The sequence below is a fragment of the Fulmarus glacialis genome, unplaced genomic scaffold, assembly GCF_000690835.1.
Source record: "Fulmarus glacialis isolate BGI_N327 unplaced genomic scaffold, ASM69083v1 scaffold4533, whole genome shotgun sequence".
In the NCBI taxonomy this organism is placed as follows: Eukaryota; Metazoa; Chordata; class Aves; order Procellariiformes; family Procellariidae; genus Fulmarus; species Fulmarus glacialis.
In genome coordinates this window covers 19,900-46,554 of record NW_009204776.1, presented here as the reverse complement: position 1 = coordinate 46,554, position 26,655 = coordinate 19,900, and the positions used below count along the sequence as shown (strand labels likewise).

The window sequence follows — 26,655 nt, the reverse complement described above, 5'->3', positions numbered from 1 at the left end:
TAACAGCTGAATTGTTTAAGACTGTATTCTTCTTACTGAGGGCTACAGGAAGAAATTCCAGAGCTAATTTATCACTGCACTATTGGGCTATATGAAGTGAAAGATAATGGCCTGCATATAGATATATAGCTATTTCAGTGAAAATAGACGAGGGACTGCTGTTAGCTCCTGATGCAAACACATAGCAAAGAAGTGAAATGCCATTGAGAGGCTTTTCTTTTTTCTTTCTGGCCCCATTTTTCCCCCTCTTCCAAAAGAGGAAAGTGTTTTCCCCTTCTGTGCTTGCTAATAAAGAAATAGTTAGGAGGGAGATATTTTGGGTAATCTGTAACTTTTATTATGCCTCCATCCTAATCTCAGAGGAACCCAAACATTAAGAAGTGGGTAACTTTCATTTAAACTCTGAAGTTTGGAATTTGCTTTCAGTTACAGGAAGAAAGAAGAGAAAGACATTTGTTTCAACTAGTTTGCAGTGTTGGAACACGCAGCAAATGAATACTTCTCTTTGTAGCAAACAATAAAAGAGAATATTAACCAAGAGAGTTAGAGTGTTTGATATGGAACATTCAAAATTAAACATGAAGGGTGACTGATTAGATCAGCATTAATAATGCATTCTTCCTTAAAAAGAAAAAAAAAAAGAAAAGAAACAGCATAGTTCAAACTGAGTCCAAAGATGGCAGGTGACAGAAAGCAGCGACCTCAGATGACTGTTCTAGGACCACATCCCAAAACCCAGCACAATTAAGTACTAATCGGTCAGCAGTCTTAGCAGAAATGCCAAGAATTGAGCAAGCATTGAAAACCAAAGTCTCCGCCTCTCCCCAGAAAGGGTGCTCACTTCAGGTCAGAAATTTGAAACACCAGTGCAGAGAAGCCAGCATTTCCCCTACTAGCACAACACTGGGCTCATCAGCAACTGAGGAGCATCTACAGCATCAGCAGCATTTCGATTTGTTACTTCACTTGCAGCACCTACCATATTTACCATACACCAGAAACCACCAGTAAATATAGTTCCACTGTAACTATGAAGAATTGCTTTCTGTAGCACAACACAGGACATCAATTATCAGGAACACCATTGACATCTTCCACCCACATTCAATTACCCAGCTGTGCGGGACTGCGTAAGTTACTTCTGCTTTGAAGTAAAATGCTTTGCAGCAAAGTATATCAAGAGTGCCCGGCATGAAAACATCACAGGGCAGCCAGAGAACCACACAGGTCTGCAAGCAGTGGATATGAAATAGGAAGCTTGCAGGGCAAATTTGGAACATGAAGTCTCACAGCAGTTTGTCTTGATTAAAAACAGAGGGGAAGGCAAAAGGGAGGGCAGAACTCTTCCAGAGTCCCTGATGACTAGGAGCGACAGGACAGCACTATTTTCCCAGCTACATAGTGAGTGCAGGTTTCTTAAAAATACGCTCAAATTATCTGCATGAGGCAGAAGACAAGAAAGACAGTCAGTTCTCAGGACAGGAATTGGTGAAGCATTATGCTGTTTTAGGCACCTACTGATTCAGGACTTCATGAATTTGGGCAGGGTAAGTTTTAGAGGGGAAAAAAATTGCTCCCTGAAGTGTGGTAAAATACTATAGTAAGACGGTCTCATACATCAAATATTGATCCAGCTCCTGTAAACACGCGAAGTTCATGGAAGTCAATTTTCCCATTAATCCTACATTCATGCCTTAATAGAACTACCCCATATTTTATATTCATTTTCATTCTTGCTGCAATAGCAAAATATTTTCAGCTCAAAAATCAGACTTGCCTTTAAATGTAAGAGGATTCTAAAAGCATGTCCTGAAATACTTCACTCATCTCCTCTCTCTGTTCCTTTCCTCCCTTCCAAAATACTACTGAAATGCTATTAAAAAAAGTTATATCCTAGAACCCATCTTCTCTCCTGTTAAGCTGCATGCTGCTTGTAAACAGGAATGATTGGTGCAGGAGTTAAAAATACCAAATTTATGAAGCTTTATGTCCTCTCCCATTTTGTTTCTCCTTGTTCTCTCACCTTAGAGAAACAATTTTATTTCTAGAGAAGCCTGATACATACATCATAGAATAGTTTGGGTTGGAAGGGACCTTTAAAGGTCATCTAGTCCAACCCCCCTGCAGGGACATCTTCAGCTAGATCAGATTGCTCAGAACCCCCTCCAACCTGACTTTGAACGTTTCCAGGGATGGGGCATCTACCATCTCTCTGGGTAACCTGTTCCAGTGTTTCACCACCCTCATTATGAAAAATTCCTTCCTTGTACCTCGTCTGAATCTACCCTCTTTTAGTTTAGAATCATTCCCCCTTGTCCTATCACAACAGGCCCCGCTAAAAAGTCTGTCCCCATCTTTCTTATAAGTCCCCTTTAAGTACTGAAAGGCTGCAATAACGTCTCCCCGAAGCCTTCTCTTCTCCAGGCTGAATAATCCCAACTCTCTCAGCCTGTCCTCATAGGAGAGGTGTTTCATGTCCCTGATCATTTTTGTGGCCCTCCTCTGAACCCACTCCAACACGTCCATGTCTTTCTTGTGCTGAGGGACCCAGAGCTGGACGCAGAACTCCAGGTACATAGAGCACTAGAGAGCACAGCCTTCTGTAAAAAAGGATTTACAATAAAGTACCCATTTGTTATAGAGTTTCATTTGGCACTGATCATAATTAGACAAATGGCAAAACAAAACGGTTACATTTAGGTCAGCCTCACCACTCAAGGTGTGCACAACCGTTCTCTGAAAGGAGCTAGTAGCATGTTCTTCTTTTTGAGTTTTGAAAACATCATCTGAAAATGCAAAAGGGGGGCGGGGGGGGGAGGTTACATGACAGGAAGTTTTACACTATATTAAAGTGCCTTCTCATCAGAGCCACAAAATTCAGATATGCACCAAATGCCTGATTGTACCACATTGTTACCGTTGAAGTTACACTATAGCAAAAAGATTCACAAATTAACACGTGCTGTGGCTGTACAGCAGACTCATAGCAGGCCCAGATTTAGATCAAAATTCAGCAGAGTGGTAACAATTTTTCACATGGGGTAAAAACGTGAAGTTCCTTTTGACAGGAAGTAGGCAACATGGTCACAGCTGAAAACTGCTGCTCTATAGTTTTGACTGTTTTAGTCTTCACTTGTAAGCTAATAGGGCACTAGCACAGAGAATCATAGAAAATCACAAGTTGGAAGACCTGTGGAGGTGTCACAGTCAAACCTCCTGCCAATTTCAGGAACCAATTTCAAAGCTAGGTCTGGCTGCTAAGGACCTTATCCACTACAGTTTTTAATACCTCTAGAGATGGAAATATAACAGTCTCTTTGGGCAGCCCACTCCGGTGCTCAGCTACACTTGCTGTGCAGAATGGTTGCTCTTACACCCAATTCTCCTGCTGTTCCCACTACCTCTTTTCCTTTTACAGGGCACCTGTGAGAAGAGCCTGGCTCCATCTTCTCTAATAACAACCCACCAGGTAGGCAGTGACAGCATTTGGAAACCCCTGGAGCCTTCTCCCCTCTGAAGCAAATGAAGACAGCTCCCTCCACCTCTACTCCTATGTCATGTGCTCCAGCCCCCAAGCACTGCACTCTCCCCAGTCTCTCAGTATCTTTCACACGAGGGGCCTGAAACCAACCACAGTATTCTAGACATGACCTCATGAGTGCTAAGCAGACAGGAATAATCACTTCTTCCTATCTGATGGCTACGATCTTGTTCACACAGCCTGTACCAATGCATTGGGTTGTTCCTTCTCAGATGCAAGAATTTGCTTTGGGGTCTTTTTATTGTTTTTTAAAAACTTTATGGGGTTCCTGTCAGCGCATCCCTCCCACTTGAGGCCCCAATGAATGGGAATATATTGACTGTTCCTCCACAATCTGATATCATTCACAAACCTGCTGAAGGTGCACTCTGTCCCATTGTTCAGATTCATAACAATGCTAAACAGTACCAGTCTCAGTCCCAATACCTTGAGGAACACCAATGGTCCAGCCAGTTTCCTTCCCACCTTTTTGCTCATCTATCCTGTCCATATCTCCTCAATTTGACTATCAGAGACTGTGTCAAATGTCTTTCTAAAGTCAAGATCAGGGAACATTACTGCTCTCCCTTCATCCAAAGAGACAGCAATAGCTTTCTCACAGAAAATGAAAATCTTCTTAAAATCCATGCTGGCTCTTCACAATCGCCTTCTTGTTCTTTTATGCTTGGAAATGGCTTACTAAACTAAACTGTCACCTGGGGACTTACTAAAATGTTTTCTTTCAGGACTGAGGACACATGGGTTCTGGGGAAAAAAGACTTAGTGAGCTCCTAAATCTCACTATCAAGACGTCTTCCCAATACTTTACCTACAAGTTTCTCCTTGAAATTCTGCCCATTCCTCTCAGCTCCATCTCCAATCACAGCCAGATTCTGCATCTGTGGCAGTCACTTGTCTTCATGAACCAGCTTATCCTATCCTCAGGAAAAGGATGGGCATTCTCAGGATCTCATTATCTCTCTAGTTTATCAAAACAGGAAAATATCCCTCCAAGATCCCACTCATTTTTTTTACCAGATCCTTCCAAAATTCCAAAGGGAATCAATCCATAACATGCTAACAGTTAACAACTGACATCTTGCCTACACAGTAAAGTCCCTAACTGACCTCATATGTCTCTGATAAACTGCATACAAAGGTGCAATTTGATACCAACGGAGAATTAAATTCCATTATAGCTATTATATTTCCAAGTTGAATTTCATTTGTGGTCCATATTTCTAGTTTTCATGTCTTTCGACTTACTGGATAGGCATTTCCAGCCTTCACCCACCTCATTTTTTTAAACCTATTAAAAACTTTCTCCCTTCAGCCTTCCATTGCTGTAGTTGCTGTGATTATTCGATAATAAATGCCAGTAACAAATCAATGTTCATCTCCCAAGACTTCCAGATGCCTATCATTTCAAGTATTCTCCCACCACTTTTCAGCTTTCCAACTTTTAATCCGTATCCAAAAAAAAATTATGTCCATCTCATTAATTTTAAATGATCATTGACTTATGTGCCGCCTTAGCTTATTCATGTTTCTCCAAATGATAAGGTTTTCTTGTACTTTCAGTCACTAAACACCATCACACTATCTTGTTGCACTTTAAGCTCTGTAAGTCTTCATTAGCTGTACGTTAACCCTGTTCTGCTTACCATACACCCAAGTCATATTTCATCCCACCCCTCCACATACGCTATCTCATGAAATCACAACAGATGCCAGTTCTTCTGCACAGTCACTTTCAACACAAACAAGGTGTGGGTGTTTAGAGGTGGGATGGTTACCATTTACACTTCTCAGTTGTTTTCTAAAAAGGTAAATCCTAAACTCATCAGATGCTTATCATTAGATATTATTTACTAAATCTCCTGTTTCAAAATAACCATTTTTTTTCACCAGTGCACTTTTAGCCTCATTGTATTTCAATAGATAACAGCCATTATACCCAAGCTTCCCTTTAATTCTGGCCTTCTCCCTTCTATAAGGCTTTATGGTAGATCTAGATCTAATTAGAATGTCCCTTGTACTATTACAGCAATATTGAGCAGTCCGGACTTAAGTTTCTCATCTAAAAAAAGAAACTGTCTGCATAATTTAGCAATGCTTTTCATGACAGAGGCACTGCTTTGTTTTCCAACCAACAACTAGCTTAATACAGTAGCCTCCTTCAGGACACGCTTGCAAAATTAACTTTTGTTCTCACTTCAACTGTCCAATAAGTATGTACTACATCGCTGCTGTAATGCCTCCTCTTCATCCACACTTGATTACCTGTATTTTATACCTGAATGTGATCAAGTGCCATTTATTTTCTAAATCAACCTGAAATCATGTAAACATTAGAAAACTCATCTTTGTTGAATTCATTGGAACCAGGATTAACCTACCTATTTCTCAACACAGCCTTTCACACTTTTTTTGCCCCACCCTCCATGACCTTCACATTTTTTCAAAATTTCATAGGAACAGAGCCTTTGCTGCTACTCTCAAAATTCAACATAAAGTAAAAGTCCTCTGGAATGCAAACACCAGTGTCACAGCAAAAGAGGATTTTGGCTGACCCCAGCATTCACTGTCATTTTAACGTCCTGTGGTTTTATAAATTTAACTCTAGCCATAAAAAAAAACGAAACAGCAGAAAATGAGAGCATTGCATTTTAAGTTATATATTCATAAAAAAGAAACACAAGATACATGTTTCTGATGCATCATTTCTCTTCACAGCTGAGGAAGTCAGGAACACACCCATGTATCACTTCAAGTTGTGAAGACTGATGTTGGATCAGGTTTAAGATTTCAAGTATTTTATATAAAGGGGGTTGATTATTTATTTATTTATTTTTAAAGAGGATTCTTCTCAAGAAGTCATCACAAAAGAAATGAGAAAATAATCTCTCAGCTACTAGCTATGTTCCTCAGTCTGTCTTCCAGTGGATGAATGCTCCAGTCCCTGAATGCTAGCAATGTGTTTCAAATACCACTGTCAAGCTCCACAAGTAGGATACATATTTCAAGGTAATCATTTACCTGTCTGACAGAGACGCACTATTCTTTCACTTCTGTCAGGGAAGTTAGAGAAAGCTTCCCAATTTTCTACTTCATTTTCGAAAGTAATATTGTAGTTCTGGCCTCTCAGATGAGATCTATCGATTTGTACCTTACCCGGATTTTTGATGTTCCCAATAAAAATCTAAATTCGTTCTTGTCTGAGCTAGTTGGATATACCTAATAGAAGACATTCTTTAAGGAACAATCACATATTAGCAAGAACAGAGAGCAGATGACAGCCCCTACAAAACATTTTTCCGGTTGTTCACTTGTCAAAACGTTGTCAAAATGTTACAAAAGAGTTATGAAACAAAGCTGCTAACAACAATAAAGCAAAACTTATTACACATTGTCCTGACAACACAATGCTAAATATACACATTTTGCCCTGGTGTGCCACTAATTTCAGTGTAAAAGAATCAAACAGCAACACTAGTGAAAAGTTGTATTTGGTAAAACTCACCTTGGTACGAAGGAATTAGTGAAAGAAAAAGCAGCAAAAGAAGAAATATCCTAAACCTTGGATTTCCTGTTTTTCAGCAAAGCTGTAATATGTCACCAAAGTATTTACTTTTGTTTCTGCTTTTAAGAAGCTTGCAAAATGAAGACTATGAATGCTGAGCGTTGCTATTACACCAAGCTGCTAATAAGAGGAACAGCTATGACTTTCCCCAGTACAGTTCAATAATAAAGCCTTGTTTATTCTTTTATAAACAGTGCAGTTTAAAACAGACAAACACTAAGTTCAAGAATTTGTCTTAAATATTTCATTGGCACTTTTTTAAATGTTTATTTCATTGGCACTCTGTTATGCTTCAGAGGACACTTCACATGAAACATTTAGATGCTAGTTCATGAAGCAACTACCCTGTACACAATGCAATATTTCATATACTGTATAGTAAATAACTTCTCTTTGGCAGAACTGAACTATATTAGTACATCCGCAGGGTTCACAAGACACGTACAAGCCTGTGAAATTCCAAAGACAGAAGTATATAGAGCACTATAAGAAATCCTTCCTGACATGCTATCATAGTTGCTCTTAATTTGTAATTTCCATACCATTTTCTAATCTAAGTATTAACATTTCCATCACCAGATTCCTATATATCATTGCCTTACATTGACACCTGCTGGAAATGACTGGGATTGTAAACCATTCCTTTTTCCTCAGTCAGTGTATGATTTAACTCTACAGGCAAACCAACAATTCTACTTTCAGTAAACTAAGCACAGACATCTGAAAAAACTAAGTCACGTGACTTTTTAACAAACAGAAAAACATACAATGTGTAATTTTAAGCTACACAAAAATTCCCAAGGCTATCACTGCATGGATTCTCAACCAGAAAATATATTTTAATAACAGCCTTTGAGAAGGTTTTTTACTACCCCTTGGGTAGATTGAAACTCAACAAATTAAGTATCCAACTATTTACTAGGCTCTCAGGCTAATTAGCAAATAATTATTACTGCAAGAGTCACTAAATAGTTCTTGTTTGACAAACATTGTTACAAACAAGCTTATACACAAGAATGTGACTGAGTAGGTTTTAAAGCACTTTTAATTTCCTTATGTGCTTATGAAAAGACAATTAAAAACCATGTCTTTACATTAATGAAAAACTATTTGCTTTATTCACAAAAGCAAACAGGGCTGTTTAATGATAGAATTGATACAGACAAGAATAACTGAGGCATGCTTGTTAAAATAGCTTGTATGTACACAAACTACTGTCTGTCATTTTTCATAATGAAGATACACCTTTTACTACAGCTTTGTAAACAGAAGCACACTGAAACACCCATTTGAAAACAATGTGATTTTCCCCATATGCCAGAACTTCCTCTACAAGCTTCGCTGTTATGAACCAGATACCGCATTATACCCTCTTCTTACTTCCAAACTCTACCATAGAAGTGGGATCTCTTTTACTTGATGTCATTTTTGTATTTCTCATAATAGAAAACACATTTCAGATTGAAGCAAGTATGAGGAGTTATGGTGGCTTTGCTTTATCATCGGAACAAGATGTGTTCATGCACTTGGGTTTTTCACACACCTTGTATGCAAAACTCAGGCATAGTTTCACCAAAAAACACAGGCAGTTTTAACATATCACAAGCAGTAAGAATAAAAAAAACAAGTTCAAAGGCAGCCAAATAGAATTTCTGTAAGGTTATGTCAGTATACAGCTGAAGACCTCTCCAATTTTATATTTTTCCAAAGTTATGAAGCAGAATCCTTATATTAAAGTCCAATAATACACCACAGTATGACCATTCCACACAGGCACCAACACTGCAGCAGTATTAACTCATGGACTTTACAGACCAGTTAGAAATTTATTATTTTTTTATTCTATTTTAATCTGGTGAGTGATCAACCTACCTAAAAAAATGATTTTTACTAGGTAGCTTTAATACTGTGGTAATGATCTAAGTTCTGAACTACTGAACCTGTGCAAAAAAAAAAAGTAAACACAGTCTCAGTGGAAGCAGAAAGTCAGCCACCAAAACAGATAACAGCAACAATAGCAATATGAGCAGTAGCCTATGTCAACATGCTTTTCCTCCAACTTTTCCTTATTTTTTATCTCTGAAAGAACTCTATAAATACAGGCAGGTGAAGTGAAAATTTCATGGCTGCGTATTAGTATGCTGAACACATTCCTAATTAAAAGTTTCATAAAGCTCAAAAGCAAAAACACTGGGCATGGAAAAACGCAGTTATTCTGCATAATGGGCACCCAGGAGTTAAAGTACTGCATTTATCAAGAATTAACCAACTCCTTTGGAAAAGGAGATGTGGTAGTATTTTACAAAAGATCATTGAACATTAATCGTTTCCTGCTAGACACTTAAGTGGTAGGCAAGAGAGCATTTTTTTAAAAAAATGTATCACTCTGACAAGCACAGGTTTTTTTTGTATTGCATTCTTTAACAAAACACACACATGAGATCATGGCAGGCTTTAAAAACACACTAGATAGCCTAGATACTTTTGACACTCATCCCATTCTTACTTTCTTTTCTTTTTATCTCAGAAAGACAACAGAGTTAGCATTAGACACTCTCAAGATTTAGGGCTTACATTTCTTACCTTACAAAGCTTCTGGTAACGGGGAGAAGAAACTGCCATCCTCTGTAAACGATGCAACAACACCACAACTTTCTGCAGAGACGTTCTCACCACAGCCATCATTTTAAGTTTGCCACACTTCTGAAGACACCTCAGAATTTGCATTATAAATGAAGAGCAACTATCATTTCCTCACGGTCACTGGACAATGATTTGCCAGCTTTCTGAGCATGCTCTTTTCCAGGACTGCTTTTGCGAGCCACAGGCTTTGTACGTTTCAAAGGCAAAGGAGATTGATATAGCATAAGTTTCTCTCCCAAAATAACCCCACAAGAGAAATGCAGAAAAAATACTAGCCTTTACGGATTCTTCTAACCGGTACTGCTCAGCTCTGGTTGTGCACAGGGTAAATGAAGTTGTTGAGCAGCCGAGCGTCTGCCACCGTTCAGGAGCGCACTAAATAGCCAGGAAAGATTATTAATTTAAGCCTGAAAGCTGCAGGAACAAAAAAGGAATTCCTTCAGGAAGACGGCTCCAGTGTATCACAACAGTTATTCTCCCCTAGTAGCTGCTTTCTATCGGCAGACTGAGCATTTGCTCCCTCACTCTGGGAAAGGATGCTCTTGCTCTCAGCCTAAATGCAGCTCTGACAGAGCTGTAGAGTGAGTGAATAACAGACTGTGTTATAAATCTTGAGAGAGGAGCAGAGGGATACCTGCCCTAATTATATCAGCCATATGTTAAAGGCTAATAAATCACACAGGCGCTTCTCAAAACTAGATTACCCAATACAAAAGGAAAAACCGCAGGGGGTAAACCTCTCTGCTATGAAAACTCTCTTAAAGCTGATTTAGTCAAAGGGATCTCAAAGGATTCTCACTTGCACCAGAAAGTAGGAATGTTTTTCAGGAGCCGTTTCCAATTAAAATTTTTTCCTGAATGACTTATTAGGACAAGAAAGAATAGGGTTTTGACAAATTAAAAGCATACAGTTGCGCCATCACCCCTTCTTCTAGACATCTTTGAACCCAAAGAGCTAACATCACTTTGATGTTTTTCCCATGACAAAGCAGAATTATTTAAGCCATCTAAGGATGGCAGTAGGATGTTCAAGAGCATGGAAGCGTTTTGCTACCAGCGAGGCACTCCCAATGCAATACAGCTACTTCTTATTACTTCCAAAGGTGCTATGATGAATCTACTTAAACCTGTATTAGAGAGGCTGCTGTAGCAAAGTTCAGGGAGGCCATTATCAACACAGTAGGTGGTAGACACCATTACAAGTGATCGTATTATTTAATGTGCATACTGCCACATGAACAGGTACATACACATTTCAAGCACATCTATCAGCACAGTATGGAGACACCGACTACAGGTAGCATGACAATTTCATATGATCCTAGATAATGCACAGCGTAGATGCCAGTGCATCATACACTGGTTTCCCTCTTCTCAGGCACTTTCCATCTGAGTGGATGAATGCCAGGTGCAGGTTCTTCATACAGGACATTTAAAAACTCTTCCCATGCAATTCTGCTAACACAACCTTGCCATCATTTTTAGAACTGAATCAATATTTCTACCAGTCCTCAGGCAAACCCCTTTTACCTCTACTCTGTTTTGTTCCTGATCTGTCCTGCACCAATGACAACATCATTTTGAGGAAACAGAGCCTTCACTCCATTCTGTATATAGAAATCTTACCACCTGTATTCTCCACCTTGCCAGACTCACCTTCTTTCCTCATCTCCACCACTCATTTGAACCATTCCCCTGTACTCCATTGCTCCTGGCTTATATCTACTCTTCTCTCCCACAACAAGTCTGTTCCTTTAACCTACCAGCTCTAGCCTACCATCATTAGCTGATACGCTGTAACCGAACATCTTTTGAGGAAACCTATAGAGCAGCACAAGTCCAAAACCACTGAGGTGTTCAGACATAACTGTGCAAGAGCTCAAACCTCTTCTGTGTAAGATAGAACCATAGTGCACACCTGCTGCCTTCTTTCAGTTCTGCTTTTTCCTTCCCAGCTAATATACGAGTTTGAATCAAGCAGTGAGACAAACAAACAGCCTACCACTAGTCATGTTGATTTTAATTTACAATAAAACAAAACTTTCAAATTATTTTGAACACTTTTACATCTGTAGGCACAGGACTTCACACATTGACCTGGCATTACTTCTTACTATTTCCTAGCTCATTTTCTGCATCTTGCTTCAAATTAGGTTTTAACCTCTTCCAGGCGGCTGCTAAACATCTTGCAACACAGACTGGAGTGTTTCAGGACTAACCTGAAAGGAAAGCCTTCTGCAGCATTTAGATACTGAGAGAATGAATTTAAAAGACTGCTGCTATAATTGTGAATTTCCTCCTTTGCAAAAAGAAATCATTATCGCACTCAAAGTTTGCATTATTTGCATAGTACTGTTGCTAGCCTCAGATGTCGCAATGGAAGGCAAAACAAAGCTTCAACAGTGCCCAGATCACCGATTCCACTGTAGAGCGGCTTGACCTGCAGCCAAACAAGTTAGCCCCTAACTGTAATGGAGGATATTTCTCCCATGCACACACAGAGATGCCAGTTTAACATATGATCCTATTTTGAAAATGCATGACGTATAACAACAACAACAAAAATTCATCATGTTTTGTCTATGTTCAACACACTTCACCTAGAATTTATCACACCTTAAACTCATAGTAAAGTTTTACTTAATGCACAGGCCTTTGGGCTCATACAGAGTGGAGAAAGTCACAAGCCCTGCATTCTTCTTGTAACTGTTTAGAAGAAATACTTCTTCACATATTCAACAAAGCACAAAGAGAAGAACATTGTTATTTTATACCACTCAACAGGGGAAGAAGGGGAAATGATCTTTGTTTAATCAGTTATTAAGCATAAGAACTTGCAAGGGACTGGGCTTGATTTAAGGTACAGCAAGATGTTAGAACTTCATTTTGATTTTGAAAGTTCATTTTAACAGATATTTGAAAACAGAAACATTGATTTTGGAGTGTTTGCCAGTGTCATGATATGAATGTCTTCAATTATATTTAAAGTGAGATTTAAAGATGGTAGGGGAAAAAGTTCATTTTGGAAGCCATTACACTATGACAGTCTTTGACATGCTCTACTTAACTTGCTTTGGTAGTTGAAAAAAGCTCGCAATATTATGTAAAGTCATGGGTAACGTGATTATGCTTCATGTGCACAGTGTGTAGAAGCACACAGTCACAGAAAAAGATGAAGAATATCAGGTAACGGGATGCTGAACAAGGGGAAGCCATGCCCAAGCACCTACATCTGCTTTCTCAATGATTACAAGCCAGGACAATGGGCATGGTCAAAAGCTGCTTATAGACCTTCTCCACACAGCAGGCAGCCTTGCCCAGCGGTTCTTCGCTCACACAGCACAATTCTGGCAATTTTAACCAGACTGCAGCACAATGAAGGAGGGTGAACAATCTTCCATGACCAAGGTGCTTCACAGCTGCATAGAGCCAACAAGCAAATTATGAAATCATAGCTTTGTCTTGGTGTGATTGACTACACAGAATGTAAGGTAATGCAGAAATAAGTCTAATTGCGTGCAGCACTGCCTTATGTTGTTAGCTTCCTGTGGCCCCGTTTTAGCTCTTCCACCTCCACCACACTAGTTGTTTGGGGGTTTTTGCCAATAGAAAGCATAATATTAACTTCTAAGTGTTGCCATTACAGATTAGTCTCAGCATTTCACAAAGAGCCACATCTCTACAAATGAGTTACCTGACTGACCAGAATCATATAAAGATTGGTGAGTGACATGTCATCTTCAACAGACACAAGCTTCCACAATATATTGTTCTCTTCCTTATGATTACAGTGAGCAGCTTGCCATCAGATACTTTAAACTGTCTTGTTTCATTTAAATTCAATGTAGATATGTTCAGATTAACAGCACTACTGAAAGCAGCACTTTTTTTTTTCATTATAAGCTGTTCAAACCCCATGAACTTAGACCACAAACAACATTATTCCAAACCCAGAGTGCAGGATTTAATAACTGATCTAGCTGCCCAGTTCTGTGCATATCAAAATAACCGCGCTAAATGAGGCAATCTAATTGAAGGAAAAAATATATTAAAACATTCAGGAGAAAAATGACACATGAACAGCATTCACATCAGGCAAACAGACAAAGGAAATTCACATATCATAGAAAAACAAACTCCTTTTAGCCGGTGATGTTCAACCTTTTGCTGCCACATACCCAAAGATACTAATTTTTAAAAGAGCTGTCAGGTCTCCACACCCTTTCCTCCTGTTTTCCCTCAATACACTGTACCCTTAATGCAGACTGAACCCATCTCCTCTCTCTCCCTCCTACCTCCCCAAAGGAGATGTATGGGATATGCAAAGGCAGGCACAGTCAGACGAGTGGTACTCAGCTAGTTTGTGCTTCTTAGACCGGGAGAAGGGATCTCCCTTCTAGATTTTAGACAAGCTAGGGTGTCTGTGTATTAAAAAGGACTGTAAGTGGCATCAGTTAGTCTCCTGCTCAATTATTTCTCAGGTTTCCAGTCTGTGGCCTGTACAGGAAGGAAGGCCAGCTGGGGAGCTGCCCTGCAAGAGATGGAGAACAGGCGATTCAAGCACGACAACTTCCTGGATTGCTGGAAAAGCAGGAGGAAGGCGGCAGGCAGGCATAGAAGACAATGCAGCCGAGGAGGGCTTTAATTTGGAGGGAAGTAGATTAAATCGTTTGGTTGGACAATCACACAACATGACTTGGTTTAATCAAGTATACACTTCCTGAATACAGTCACCCTGCAAGGTCATTTAAGAGCCCTCAGTGCCACAGATGTCCACAAAATATGTATTTCAAACCTTAGGAAGAAAAATATGCTTCCTTCACACACTTGACTTCTAAAATACTGGTTTTTAAACACCTTCCAATAGGCTGCAGGTTTCCCCACTCTAGTAGATAGCTTTCCTTTATAACATTTGTCATTCAGAAGAAGCATGAATAACAGCAGTATTATTCAGTTTCTCACCTGCATCTGCTTTCTGAGTTCCCTTATGCACGCACTGTCCTGAGCAGTGTTCTCACGCTGGGATGCATCTGCTAGAACATTAACTGTTGTCTCTGCCTCTTGAAGCCACTTGAGGAAGCTCTCCAGATCCTTGTGTGAGGCCTGTACTGTCTTCAGCTCTGTCTCCAAGAAATTCTGCCTATCAACAGCTCTGAAAACAAGACAAGTGTCAGAATCTTCCCCCATAACATGCAGCATTACATACTTCATAATGAAACTACTAAAAGGAAATCTGAAAGTTATCTCTATTAAGAAACTATACATCTGTCACAGCCTGTTTTATCATTATTTATATCACTGTTTCTCTAGTTATTATATCCATAGCTACCCACAGATGTTCTGAACTGGTTATATATGTCACAGCCCTTTTTAAAAAGGCATGTGGAAGAAACGGAGTTATTAATTTAAAACCTACCTTTCCCTTTCTGAGTATTACCGTCACGGACTTACAGTACCCCAAATGGTAGAAGTGTTATTCCCATGTGTGAAAAGTGTGAATGCCTTTCCTCATCAACAAAAATCACATGGAGCAGAAGCACTGAGGGTTTGGGGGATTTTTTCTTCCCCTTTTACAGTGAGCAGAAACATTTCCCTGAATTTGTAAGAGTTAAAGTGCTGAGGGATGAAAAATCAAGTACTGGTTCTCTCTGCTAAAAGACAAGACATTTAACACTATCACTCAAACAAACAGCATAATACACTGCCATCATAACAGTCAAGCCATGCTCAATATGCTTAAATCCAAAAAAAGACTGGCAGAATATAGCCCAAATTTTCAATCAATCCAAAAGATCTCTGGTTGGTACAAACACAAAAGTTTTTGTTTGTAAGAGGATTTTTTAAGATGTAAGGAACTCATTTAAAACTTTTGGATTATATTGTTGGTAAGCAACTTCAAAAGATTTCCTAGAAAAAAAGGTCACATTACACTTCTGCGTAACAGAACTGTCTCCTTGTCATTGAAATGAAACTCAGATGGGAAACTGTTATAGTCAGCAATTTTAAAAGCTCTGATTAACAACATTAATTAAAGCATGAGAAGCTAAATTTCATCCATTTGAGGCTGTTATTCTGCAGTATCCCTTTTCCCAAAATCAGGACAAAAGAAAGAAACAAGCTGCCCCACACCAGCACACTGCACAGAAATCCCTAACAGGGCTACTATCTAGAATACTGCTGCTAAGTAAGTAGCAAGTTCAATTTTATTTTCACATCAAGCACTAACCATAGTGTAAGATTTCAGGGGTAAAGTGATACTTAATTTCAAGTAAGATAAGGCCAAAACACTCAGCATTTTCACATGAATTGAAAACGTTTCTCCACGCAGGTCCATCAGACTTATGTGTCTTCTGCCTCCTGCTATTCTACTTAGGCTTTCTTTCTTCCTTGCCATGCTGTAGCAACAGTACTGCTCAGAAGTATTAGGGAATCACTGTGTTTAGAATCACAAATTTCAAAAGTATTTAAAATATTCTTTTTAGAGAAGAAGCTGCAGGTGTTCAGTACCATTCAGGATGACGTTTCAAAGCAGGTATTCTGGTTTACTAGCACATCAGAAAAGACAGATGCAAGGAAAAGTTGTTTTCCTTCAAGGGCAGTAAGATAGTCTCATGCAAGCCCAATTCTGCCAATTCCTAAGTATTAGCATATCTGACTAAATTTTTTAGAGACTACTTGCAAAACAATAGTGTTGCAACCCCCACTTTCGGAGCTTAGGTCTTATGTAACTTATTAATAATTGCTTTATCCAAAAAAAGACTACATGAATCATTCCTGACTTCATGCTTGCCCAAGTTTTGGCTACTGGTAGATGTCTAGCAGGGCAAGAAGCCTTCATTCTTGCTTCTCACTTGAAGCTCTAGAATGCTTCACCCACTCTTGAGAAAAAATAATAAATAGCATGCTAGGGATTACAAATGGACAAATACTGCCTAGATAAGATAACAAGCACCAGCTCAAAAATTAGAGCACAGGAGAAAAATGTAAAGTAAAAGCAGTTGCGAGCTCTGACTTCAAAACCCTCTCCCTCTGCAGGGATTTGCTTCCCTAGCAGGGGCTTAAGGCCAAAGGTGAAAGACAACAGGAGGAACAGACTGGTAATAAATGTGACCTTCAAAGAAAAAGAAATGCCCCAAAGGATGAAACACTGTAAGTGACCCAGATCTCTAAGTCTAAGTACTGATGTACTAGATGGGAATTGAGACATCCTGAACTTTGTAGCTAATAACGTTCATTGAAGAATGTCGTCTTCAGCCTAAAGTTTTAATTTCTCAAACTTTCTGCTTGGTTGAAATTAAAGGAGAGAATGAAATCCTATTACAGTCCCATTGCTGTCATGATATTTGAATTAAAGCTGAAGATCATTCCTTTCACTAAATACGTACTCCAGCAGCATAAACTAACAGATTTACAACTAATGTTCTAAGATTACATGGGTGCTTTTAAAGAGGACCCGTATAGCAGTAGTGAGCTACACTTCTACAGAGCAAACCAAAGACTTTCATTTCCTTCCAGTAAAGGCCACAAATGTAAAATAGAAAATGATGGAGAATTCTGTACTGCAGATTAACGACTACCCCATGCTATAAAAAGATGACTCAGATCTTCAAAGAATTCTAATACAATTAGAACAGCCTCAAAAGACAGAAGGTCCTCCCAGGATGTAAGAATTAAACGTAAGGCGAACCTGGAGAATCCTTTACAAATGCAGCTAACTTCACTTAACACAGTGATAGTGGAGAAGGTCTGAGCAGATTCCATTAGCAAAGACACATCCAAGAGAAAGAAAATTGTAACTCTACTATTTAAGTTTTCATGGCACTATTTCAGGTTTCTGTTCCACCCAATCATTTTTTTAGATTTAAACTAAAAATCTGCAATGCATACAAGTGTGTGATCAAAAGAAAGTCAGAAAATAACATTTGAGACAGTGCAGACAGCAACTATAATCCATTACTGAGGCAGCAAAAACACACGGAATGGCTACAGTTTCACCCTAAAGCATAAAAATAGAACATAAATAGCCACTGGGCAGAGTATCCAATTTACACAGTGTCAAGCTGGGGAGTTTCAATCTCTTAATGCCAACAGTTTTAAAATAAAGCTCCTTCAACTTTACATGCCATGTCTACCAGTCTTCCCGGTAGTGTTCTTGCGCTATTCAGAACTGTAATTCTCCCAGGGGAAGGACCCCTTACACAACCTCCAAGCATGGCAACAAACTGGTATTTTAAAGCATTATGCTATAAATACAGATCTGCACTTATAGAAGCCATAGGGCCACATGTGTGCTCCATGTACAACCCCCACATGTCCTGACATGTGCCACATGAAGTAAGCCTTGTCACTCAAGGTTCACAAGTATTTCTTTTTAATGCATTTAAAGCAAGTATAAAAGCCTTCATTCCCTTGAAAAATGTGCTTTCACTGCACATTCACCCCTTTTAATTCTACTCTGCTGCTCCATGGGGTTACGTTGAGCAGCTCCACGTTCTGGCTACCCACCAGCTCTCGGACTTCTCCTTTACATTCTGTCCCTAGTTAAAAAACAAAGCAGATACTCATCTTCCTAAGTCTGCAGACTGCAAAACAGTAGCCCCAGTGATAACTGAGGAACTTAGTTATACACAACAGAATGCAATTGCTTATTATTCCAGACTTTCAGCAGATTCAAAACTAATTAGAGGCTTCCAGGCAGGAGCTCTTCTTTCTGGTCACCTGCTCTGAGTGGTGGGCAGTTTTACACCAGTTCTAGCCAAAACACTGCAAAGTTTGAATGTGAATAAGACTACTACAGAGCTGTAGTCTACTGTTAACTGCTAATCCAACAAGGAGCTGTTTCCCCTCACCCTCTAATTGCATCTTCATCCCCAGATGTCATCATGATATTCAGATGACATTAATGGCATTTTTGGAAAAATTAGTAGTTTACTTTGAGGAAAGAAAGGACAATCTGATGGTGAAAATGCTGCTATCCCTAATCTTAATGCAAACGAATTCAGGAAGGGCCATTTCAGGAGATGACCTCATCACTATGACCTAGTTTAGAAAAAGTAAAAGTAAAAAGCCAAGGAAGTTTTGTCATATGCCAAAGCCTTTCCCACAGTCTACTGGAAGTTTTCTAAAGAACCATGAAACGAAGTTGTCTGCATCACATAAAATAATTATGAGATGTTTTACTCACTTGAAAAATCCTATCTCACGTCTCAAAACATTTACAGATTAACAAATTTTTATTCTCTCTCAAATGATCACATGGAATGAGCCATACAAAGTTTTGCCTGTTTTGTACCTCATCTCTCAATGGAGATAACCAGGAAATCAGCTGCCACATCAAAAACACAAAATGACAGAAGTACCATTTTCCTTCAAAGAAGGATAAGACGACATTCTACTCTACTTCCTTGCCACTGCAAAGTTCTCCTCCTCTCACTCCCCATAACATCAATTTCAGAGGCTTTATTACCTAGGATTTTTAATCCCTTAACTGACATCTCATTACAAAAGCAGTTGCCCCTTTTACATGCACATATATTGACACATACATACACAGACTTTGGTTGTCATCTCCCCCACTCCCATATACACAAGATCAATTTTCTCTTCTGTCCCTCCAATCACAAAGTATATCATCCTTTAAGCTGCAGGCACCATGTCAGACACTATTCTAAATGTTAATTGCCTATCAAATACTAAAAAGAATTTCTGCAGAGATTACATTACCTTGCAGGAAAAAATATTATGCATAGGGAAATACCATATTTTCCTTAAGACATATTTCCAAATATGTCTTAACAGAGGATGAATAGAAAGAAGTAAGTTTCAAGTAAGTCTCAGTTCCTATAGCTCAAGTATTTTCTAGATGGGAGTGCTAGAAGCATCATGCACTCAGGAACCCAAAGTGCAGCCCCATTCAGGGAAAGCTTCCGTTATATGAAAGGCCATAAGGAATTAATGCATTGGAAGACCAAGCTGAATACTCACAGCCTTATAAAAAGGAAGCACAGCAACAAATTACAAATACAGAAAGTATACCAGCATCAAGGAACAGGAGAAGAACTGTTCAAAGACATTTAGAGAATAATAGCCACAGGCAAACCTAAGACCAAACAGGAAAGAAGTACTTTTTTTTCTTTTTTCCTTAAAAAAAAAACAAACACCATATAAACGGGAAGTCATACACAAGCCTTCCATGATGACCTGTGGGAATTTCCAACATCAAAACTCAAAACAGCTTCATTGTAATTCCCTAATTATCCACAGTAGCCCTAAATGCTGCAGTAAAGCAGACAGAGAAGAAACTGCAATACACATGTATACATAGGATACAAGTTTAAGACACAAACAGCTACATGTAGAGTGAAACCTTGTAATTACCTTTGGTTCAGATTAACCCAACAAGTGTTCATTTGGTCAGTGGTTTCCTTCACTCTCCTCGTGTCATCATCACGATACTCTCGAAGAAGTTTATTAGAAAGATCATTGAATGCAGCTACCGTGATGTCACCTCTATGCAAATCCTGTACTAACAGCTAAAAAGCAATTCCAGAATGAGACATCAGAGTTCAATAAAAATCAGACTGTTTTTCATATTATGCATTTTATCACATAATAAAACCCTCCCTTTTACTTTTTTTTAAAAAAAAGTGCATAGTTTTCATCTAGAAGAAAAATCTTAGAATGAATCTGCAGATGCTAAGTGTCCTGACAATGAACCAATCAAAACACAAATAGGTGAGGAAAAATTGTATTTGCCAGAACCACCAAAGGCTAGAAAAACCCTATTCTATGTTTTACTGGCAACAGAATTAACAACACTTCCATATTTTTAGTAGCATGAATAAGTTTAAATTATGATAATAGTGATATAAGCGGCAGCTAAAAGTGGCATAAATAAAGTGTGCAGCATGAGAATTTGATTTTGTTGTTTTGTGGGGCTTTTTGTTTTTAAATGAAGAAAATACATTAGATGTGTTTGCTTATTATGGCAGGATATTCATAAGGTGCCTTAACTTTACAGAATCCTGAACTCAAGATTATTTCTAAATGAAAAAAATGTATTTGCATATATATATGTCCAGTTGTATCTTACGTTCTCTGTACTATAAGTTTGGGCACAGGCCTACTTTCACTTATGAAAGCAAAGCACACCTAATAGTCCATTTCCAATCTCCTGCTCATGTAGAGAAAGAGGATGAAAAGCACACAGTTTTACTGTTTACTGAAATAGCTATGGATCAGTGCAGAATTCTCACAATCATACTCCCTGCTTCTTTCCATACCCAGCTGCACCCCTGCATTGTCCCTTCATGAATATATATACATGTGTATATATATACACACACACTTTTTTTAAACTCTATTATACCCCTATTCTAAATACTGCACTGATAAAAGCCCCCTCCTCGCTGATTTGCCTCTTTAGTTCTCATCCTGTGCCACCTACAGCCTGCCCTTTTTCTGACAGCCACGAGGACAAAGGACATCAGACTTATTGATTTATCACAGCAGGTTTGCTGTGATATGAAAACCAGTGAAGATTGCACAGGATTGGAGGAAAAAAAAGTGTTGAATATGCCTGACACCCATCAGAAGTGAAAATCAGATAATTTTAAATAACTTGGTCCATTCCTGGATTTACTAAACTACTGTTAATAGGTTTCTATGAAGTAATACATGCTACATTCTATAATTAAACTTTTATTGGTTTGAGGTTCAAGCTTTTTGCATAATATCATTTATTTGATGTTATACTATACTCATTTCAACTACACTTACAAAAAGACACACATGCACACATGCCACGGGTTTCCCTCCCAGAAAGCAATTCTCAGGAAGTCTGATATATTAAAAAAATAGAGACAATTTAGAATATACCATGCCCAAAAAGAGACAGAATTGCCAAATCCTACAACTAAACTGTATATTTACACATCAGTTGAATCCAGTAGCATTACACAGACTAAGGAGTCTGGTGGGGGGGGAGGGAAATGTAGATGGTCTTACCTTGTTGTCTGAAATCTGTTTGGCAAGCATCTCTTTTGGGGCCTGCAGGAGCATACGCAGACGGATCTCACACTGCTCCATGAGGTGCTCCATTTCTTGCCTTTGCTCATCCCACTGCATGCTGTCTGTCAGCATGTACTTCAGCTGCTGCTGCCGCACCTCCACGCCATGCTGGGTATTGTCCCACTGGTTCTTCACCTTCTCCACTGTGGAGGACAATACAGAACATGAAAAACCTGAGGCAAACAAACAAGTAGCCATAACTACCAATTAATTCTCAGGACAAGACGCAATAATGTAATTCATTCTCAAATACGCTAGTTTCTATATTCAGTATTTTAGTTCCTCATGTAGTTTACACATTCACACAAGCAAACGAAAAATGCAGGTGTCTGGCTACCTCTTGTTGAAGCAGGTCAGCATACAGGTAACAACTATTATTTCTGGAATATTTCAAAGGCATTATTTTACTTTTTAAGTACACACATGTGGGAGGCACATCTGCTGCAGCTGCTGCACTGCAGAGATATGCCAGCACCAGGGCTCCAAGGAGCACAATTTTAGGGTGATGGTTATACCAGCAAGTCATCTTTGTGCATCTGCAACTTAAACCAGTACAAATAAACAAATAAATAAATAAACACTGTTTAGATCTGGATAGCTTATACAAAATGAACTCAGTTTTCCAGAAAACTGTGTGTTGAAGGCAGTCTAGTGGCACCAGCACTTGGCCAAGGTAGAAACACTCCAGTAACAATCTACTTTGGCACTTTCATTCCACCACAGCTTTCTACAGGCTTATGTAGATTACACAGCAGAACGGAGAAGTTACTGATCACACCCAAGTTCCTTCAAGTATTCCGTTCCTCTCCCAAAAACGTTACATTAAATGATTGATAAACAGGCTTTAACCTTTAATAAACAAAGGGTGAAAAAGACAACATGACAAGAGCCCAGGACAAAAAATAGTGTGTCAGGGAAAGCAGTAAGTCTGCCTTCAGAGAGAAATGAATAGCATCCTACCTTTTTCTTAATACTTACAGACCATACAAAAGTCTATAGAGGTGGAAACAGGTTTCCCTACTACCTGTCGTGACAGTTATTAGGAACACATTCTATCGCTAGAACTAAAGAGTAAAAAAGCGAATGTAAAAAAGCAAACAAACCAAAAAATCCTAAGCTGGATTTCTTGAGTATATCTGTACTCTAAGCAGCAGGTAGACAGTATGTAACACATCCAATATATTTATCTTAGTAAGTATGCAATTTTATTAGAAATCTAACACACTTAGTACTCAGGTCACTTCAATCTTCCATGAAGTAAAAATGCCAAAGGTTGTGCTTAAGCTAAAACCACTTAAGTAAACTTTACCCTTTGCATTCTTTTTTTTGTTTAAACTTTTACAATTATACAAAGCCATTATGCTTGATCTGCTTGGGAAGATCTCTTAACCTTAATACATTCAACAATATTCTGTTTAGTTTCACAAAGCTCTCAAAGACTGTGGCAGCGAAGCCCACTTGTCACTGTATTACTGGTGGACAAACCCAATAACCTGTGCAATATAGATTTGTCAATTTCAACCCACAGGCAACTTCTGGATTAATTTTCAGGCGTGACATAGGTCATGCTGAATGAGAACTCAGAAGAACAGCAAATAATAATATGTTTTTTTATTTAAAAAAAAAAAAAAAAGATGTTACTATATTGGATAAAGAGTACGTTCAAAGGAAACCAGCAGCTGCTGGGAGAGACCAGTGGTTTCACCAAAACAGCAAAAGCAAAAACAGCAGGAGTGAAAAAAGGCTGTAAGCCTGTGTGCTGGCTAATAAACTGCAGAGAAAAACCTCTTAAGTGTTTAGGCTCTCCCCACAAAGCTGGAAGGAAAAAATAGCCCTAAGAAACAGCTGCCTACAATAGCAACTTGGTTGAAATGGATAGATATTTGGTGTTTACATAATATTATTATTATTATTATAGAAAGAATATTTCTTCATATATTTTTTCCCTGTTAATGGCCAGGTTAACCTTACTCTCTGCATTGTTGACATATTTCCCCTCTCTTCAGTCTCCACAAAAACAGGACAAAAATAGTGACATTCTTGGTAGCCTCAGCATTCAGTGGGTTCAATAGGCAGGTTCCTAGAAAAAGTTGTCAGGGGCACCCGTCTGGTATCAAAGGCAGAAAGATTGGAAAGAATTCCTGATGAGACTGTGTTTTTAATTCCCAATGTCCACAGAGTAATTGGGAGGGAAGTTCCAGAAAAGGAAGCTTTTTTCTATTTCTGTGTTCCAAGCTCTTTGAGTAATTAGGCTTCATCTAACAACATGCAGCAGGCTCACAGGAGTTTGTAGGACATCGGTATATTCCCCTCAGTGTTTAAACAACGAGCTGCATAAATCAGTCCTGAGCTTCACTTTTCTTCAAAGAGCAAACTTTTCTTTGCAAATGACAGTAGCAACAAAACCTTCAGTTTTTTCATGTTTCATGACAGGTAGCAAAATCTTCACACACATCTAGGGTATCTACTGGAAGCTTCATCCACAGCAACATACACAGCTTCTCTGTTCCCACCTTGGATGGGCATGACTATAGGGGAACTCAAATTTTCTACATACAGTTCCTTTATTTCTTGTTGATCTTTTCTGAAGAATCGAGAATGTTTTGTGACTGACCAGATCTCCCCTTGTTAACTGACTCCCATGGACTATACAGTTACTATCCTCCCTCAAGTTTCCACCCGACCCCTAGTTCTGAGTGGCTGCAAAACTCAGGCCCCACAAGTTGCTTTAGCTTCTTTGGATCTTACTCCCCTACCAATCCATAGCTCCTACGAATCTTAGACAGCAGATGCCATCTCATCAGACCCTTTAACATATCTGTGGGCTTTCTATCTTATTATCTCCAGCAAGTCTTATGTACACCAAAGAAATTCATGTAGATGTAGTAAAGGAAAACTACATTGCAGAGGAGAACATAAGGAAATACATATTTCCATTTTTACTTCTAACTGTGATATTTCCTGCTGCATGAATTTTCTAATCTTAGCAACTGGCAAAGCTTGAGAGTTCAAAGAATACATTGTCCCTTAGTTTCTAATTGCGTCAGTTGTACGTTTTCTTTTCTTAAACACCAGTAAAAGAAATTTTCAAAGGGGGTGGGGACCTTTAAACTGGAAACTCAATTTTCAAGTACATATCAGTGACTTAAAAGCTCTGTTAACTCTCAGTCAACAATTTCAAAAGTACATACATAAAATTATTGCCCTAAGTCATTACATTTATGCTTTTCACTAACTGTCCAGTGGATCATAGCTCAACAAAAATAAAGATACACGATTAGTTCCTTTAATCAATATATAAAAAATCCTCACCCCTGGGTCTGTGGCTGTCAAGTAACTCAAATTCTTCGTAAGATATTTTGAAATCCTAGCAAAAATATTTACCTTTGTAGTTGAAAAAATGGCCAGTCAAGAAAACAAGTGGCAATTCTTGTTCCAGGAATTTTCATTAGACTGTTAAAGTGAAAGCCACTTAACTGCTAAGTTTTCAGTTTGTTCAAGGAAGGCAACTTCAGCTAGGCTCAAAATCAAGAGTTTAAGAGAAACATATGAAGATTTTTTTTACTGCCATGGAAACATTGTATTTGCAAACACAGAATGGAGAAACTTACATTTTTCCGTGATCACTGTCCTAATGTCTGAACTGGAAGTTTTATTTTTCAAATTCTGAGCCAATGTAAAAACAGAATCAAGCTGAGGGTGCCGCTGGTCCAAATCTGCCTTTGTTATCTGTTGAGAATTAGGACATGATTTTTAAGTCCAGAAAGCAGAATTTAGTTAACATAATCTGTCTTATTTATAGATAAAACAAAACATATATGTGTCGCCACAAGTAGATGGCTGTTCCCATCATTATTGTAATCCTTGAATTGTCACAGTATTATAGCACTGCTTTAAAAAGCAAAAATATTCTGAATTACAGTTATTGAAAATCCAGAGGTGAAGGTTAACCTGTATAAACCACACAGTTACCGCAGTCACTGCAAAATATTTTCCAGTATCTATTTTTCACTCTCCCATAACTTATTTTTCTCTTACCAAGCGCTGATCGTTTACATTGGGGGGGAGGGGGGGGTGTAGGGCAAGGAGGGAGACAGAGAGATGGAAAAGAACAGGGAGGAACAATCAGACTATATATTGTATAAAAAACATAATTATTTCACTATGGCAATGTACCAGAAGCCCATATTACAAGTATTATACAGTTAAAAGAAAGTGTTTCCAAAGTTACTGTACATCACACTATTCTTTCAGATTCCAGATTATGTTAGACACCTACAGAAACAGTTTAGCACTTGTTTAGCCTGCAGCTTTTACTCTACAGTTACTCATGTTAATTGATATCAAGTCAAATAAAATGAACCTTAATGGTAGCATACATCTCACAAATACTGCCCTTAGTCATGGCTCAGCATAGCATGAGCTATCAACAGAAACAAACACTTACATCATAAGCATTTATGTTACAACTTTTAATCATTTTAGCATGCCTCTGGAAATCAGTTTAGTCTAACTACAACACAACAAAACTCATTAGAAATCACTGAAGAGTGGATCATAAAGGTCACCCTCCAAGCAAATATGAAACTGCTCCGAAGTTTTCAGCATAAGCTATCTATATATTCCCAAAAAGAAGTCATTTTCAGGAGATATTCTCTATATGCTTTGTTTAAAACAAAAAAATAGCAGTGCCTAGCTCACATAGGAACACAGGAATTAACAGGAAATAGTAGAGGGGAGAGGAGTGTAAAAACAGCAGCATTTAAAGTGTAATTTTTCAAGTTACACGTTTACTGCAGTCAGTTTCTTTTTTTTTTTCTTTTTTTTTTCTTTTTCTTTT

General features: G+C 38.5%; 1 protein-coding gene across 1 annotated transcript in view; it reads right to left on the bottom strand.

The window, feature by feature from the left end:
* Window positions 1–26,655, bottom strand: part of LOC104074829 (utrophin-like) — a gene marked incomplete at its 5' end in the record, with an annotated part of 101,403 nt that overhangs the window by 59,802 nt on the left and 14,946 nt on the right. The window contains 4 exons of the mRNA XM_009575105.1: window positions 14,709–14,898; window positions 20,124–20,278; window positions 21,753–21,958; window positions 25,427–25,544. Of these exons, the coding sequence (XP_009573400.1) occupies window positions 14,709–14,898; window positions 20,124–20,278; window positions 21,753–21,958; window positions 25,427–25,544 (669 nt within the window). The remainder of the gene's footprint in view (window positions 1–14,708; window positions 14,899–20,123; window positions 20,279–21,752; window positions 21,959–25,426; window positions 25,545–26,655) is intronic.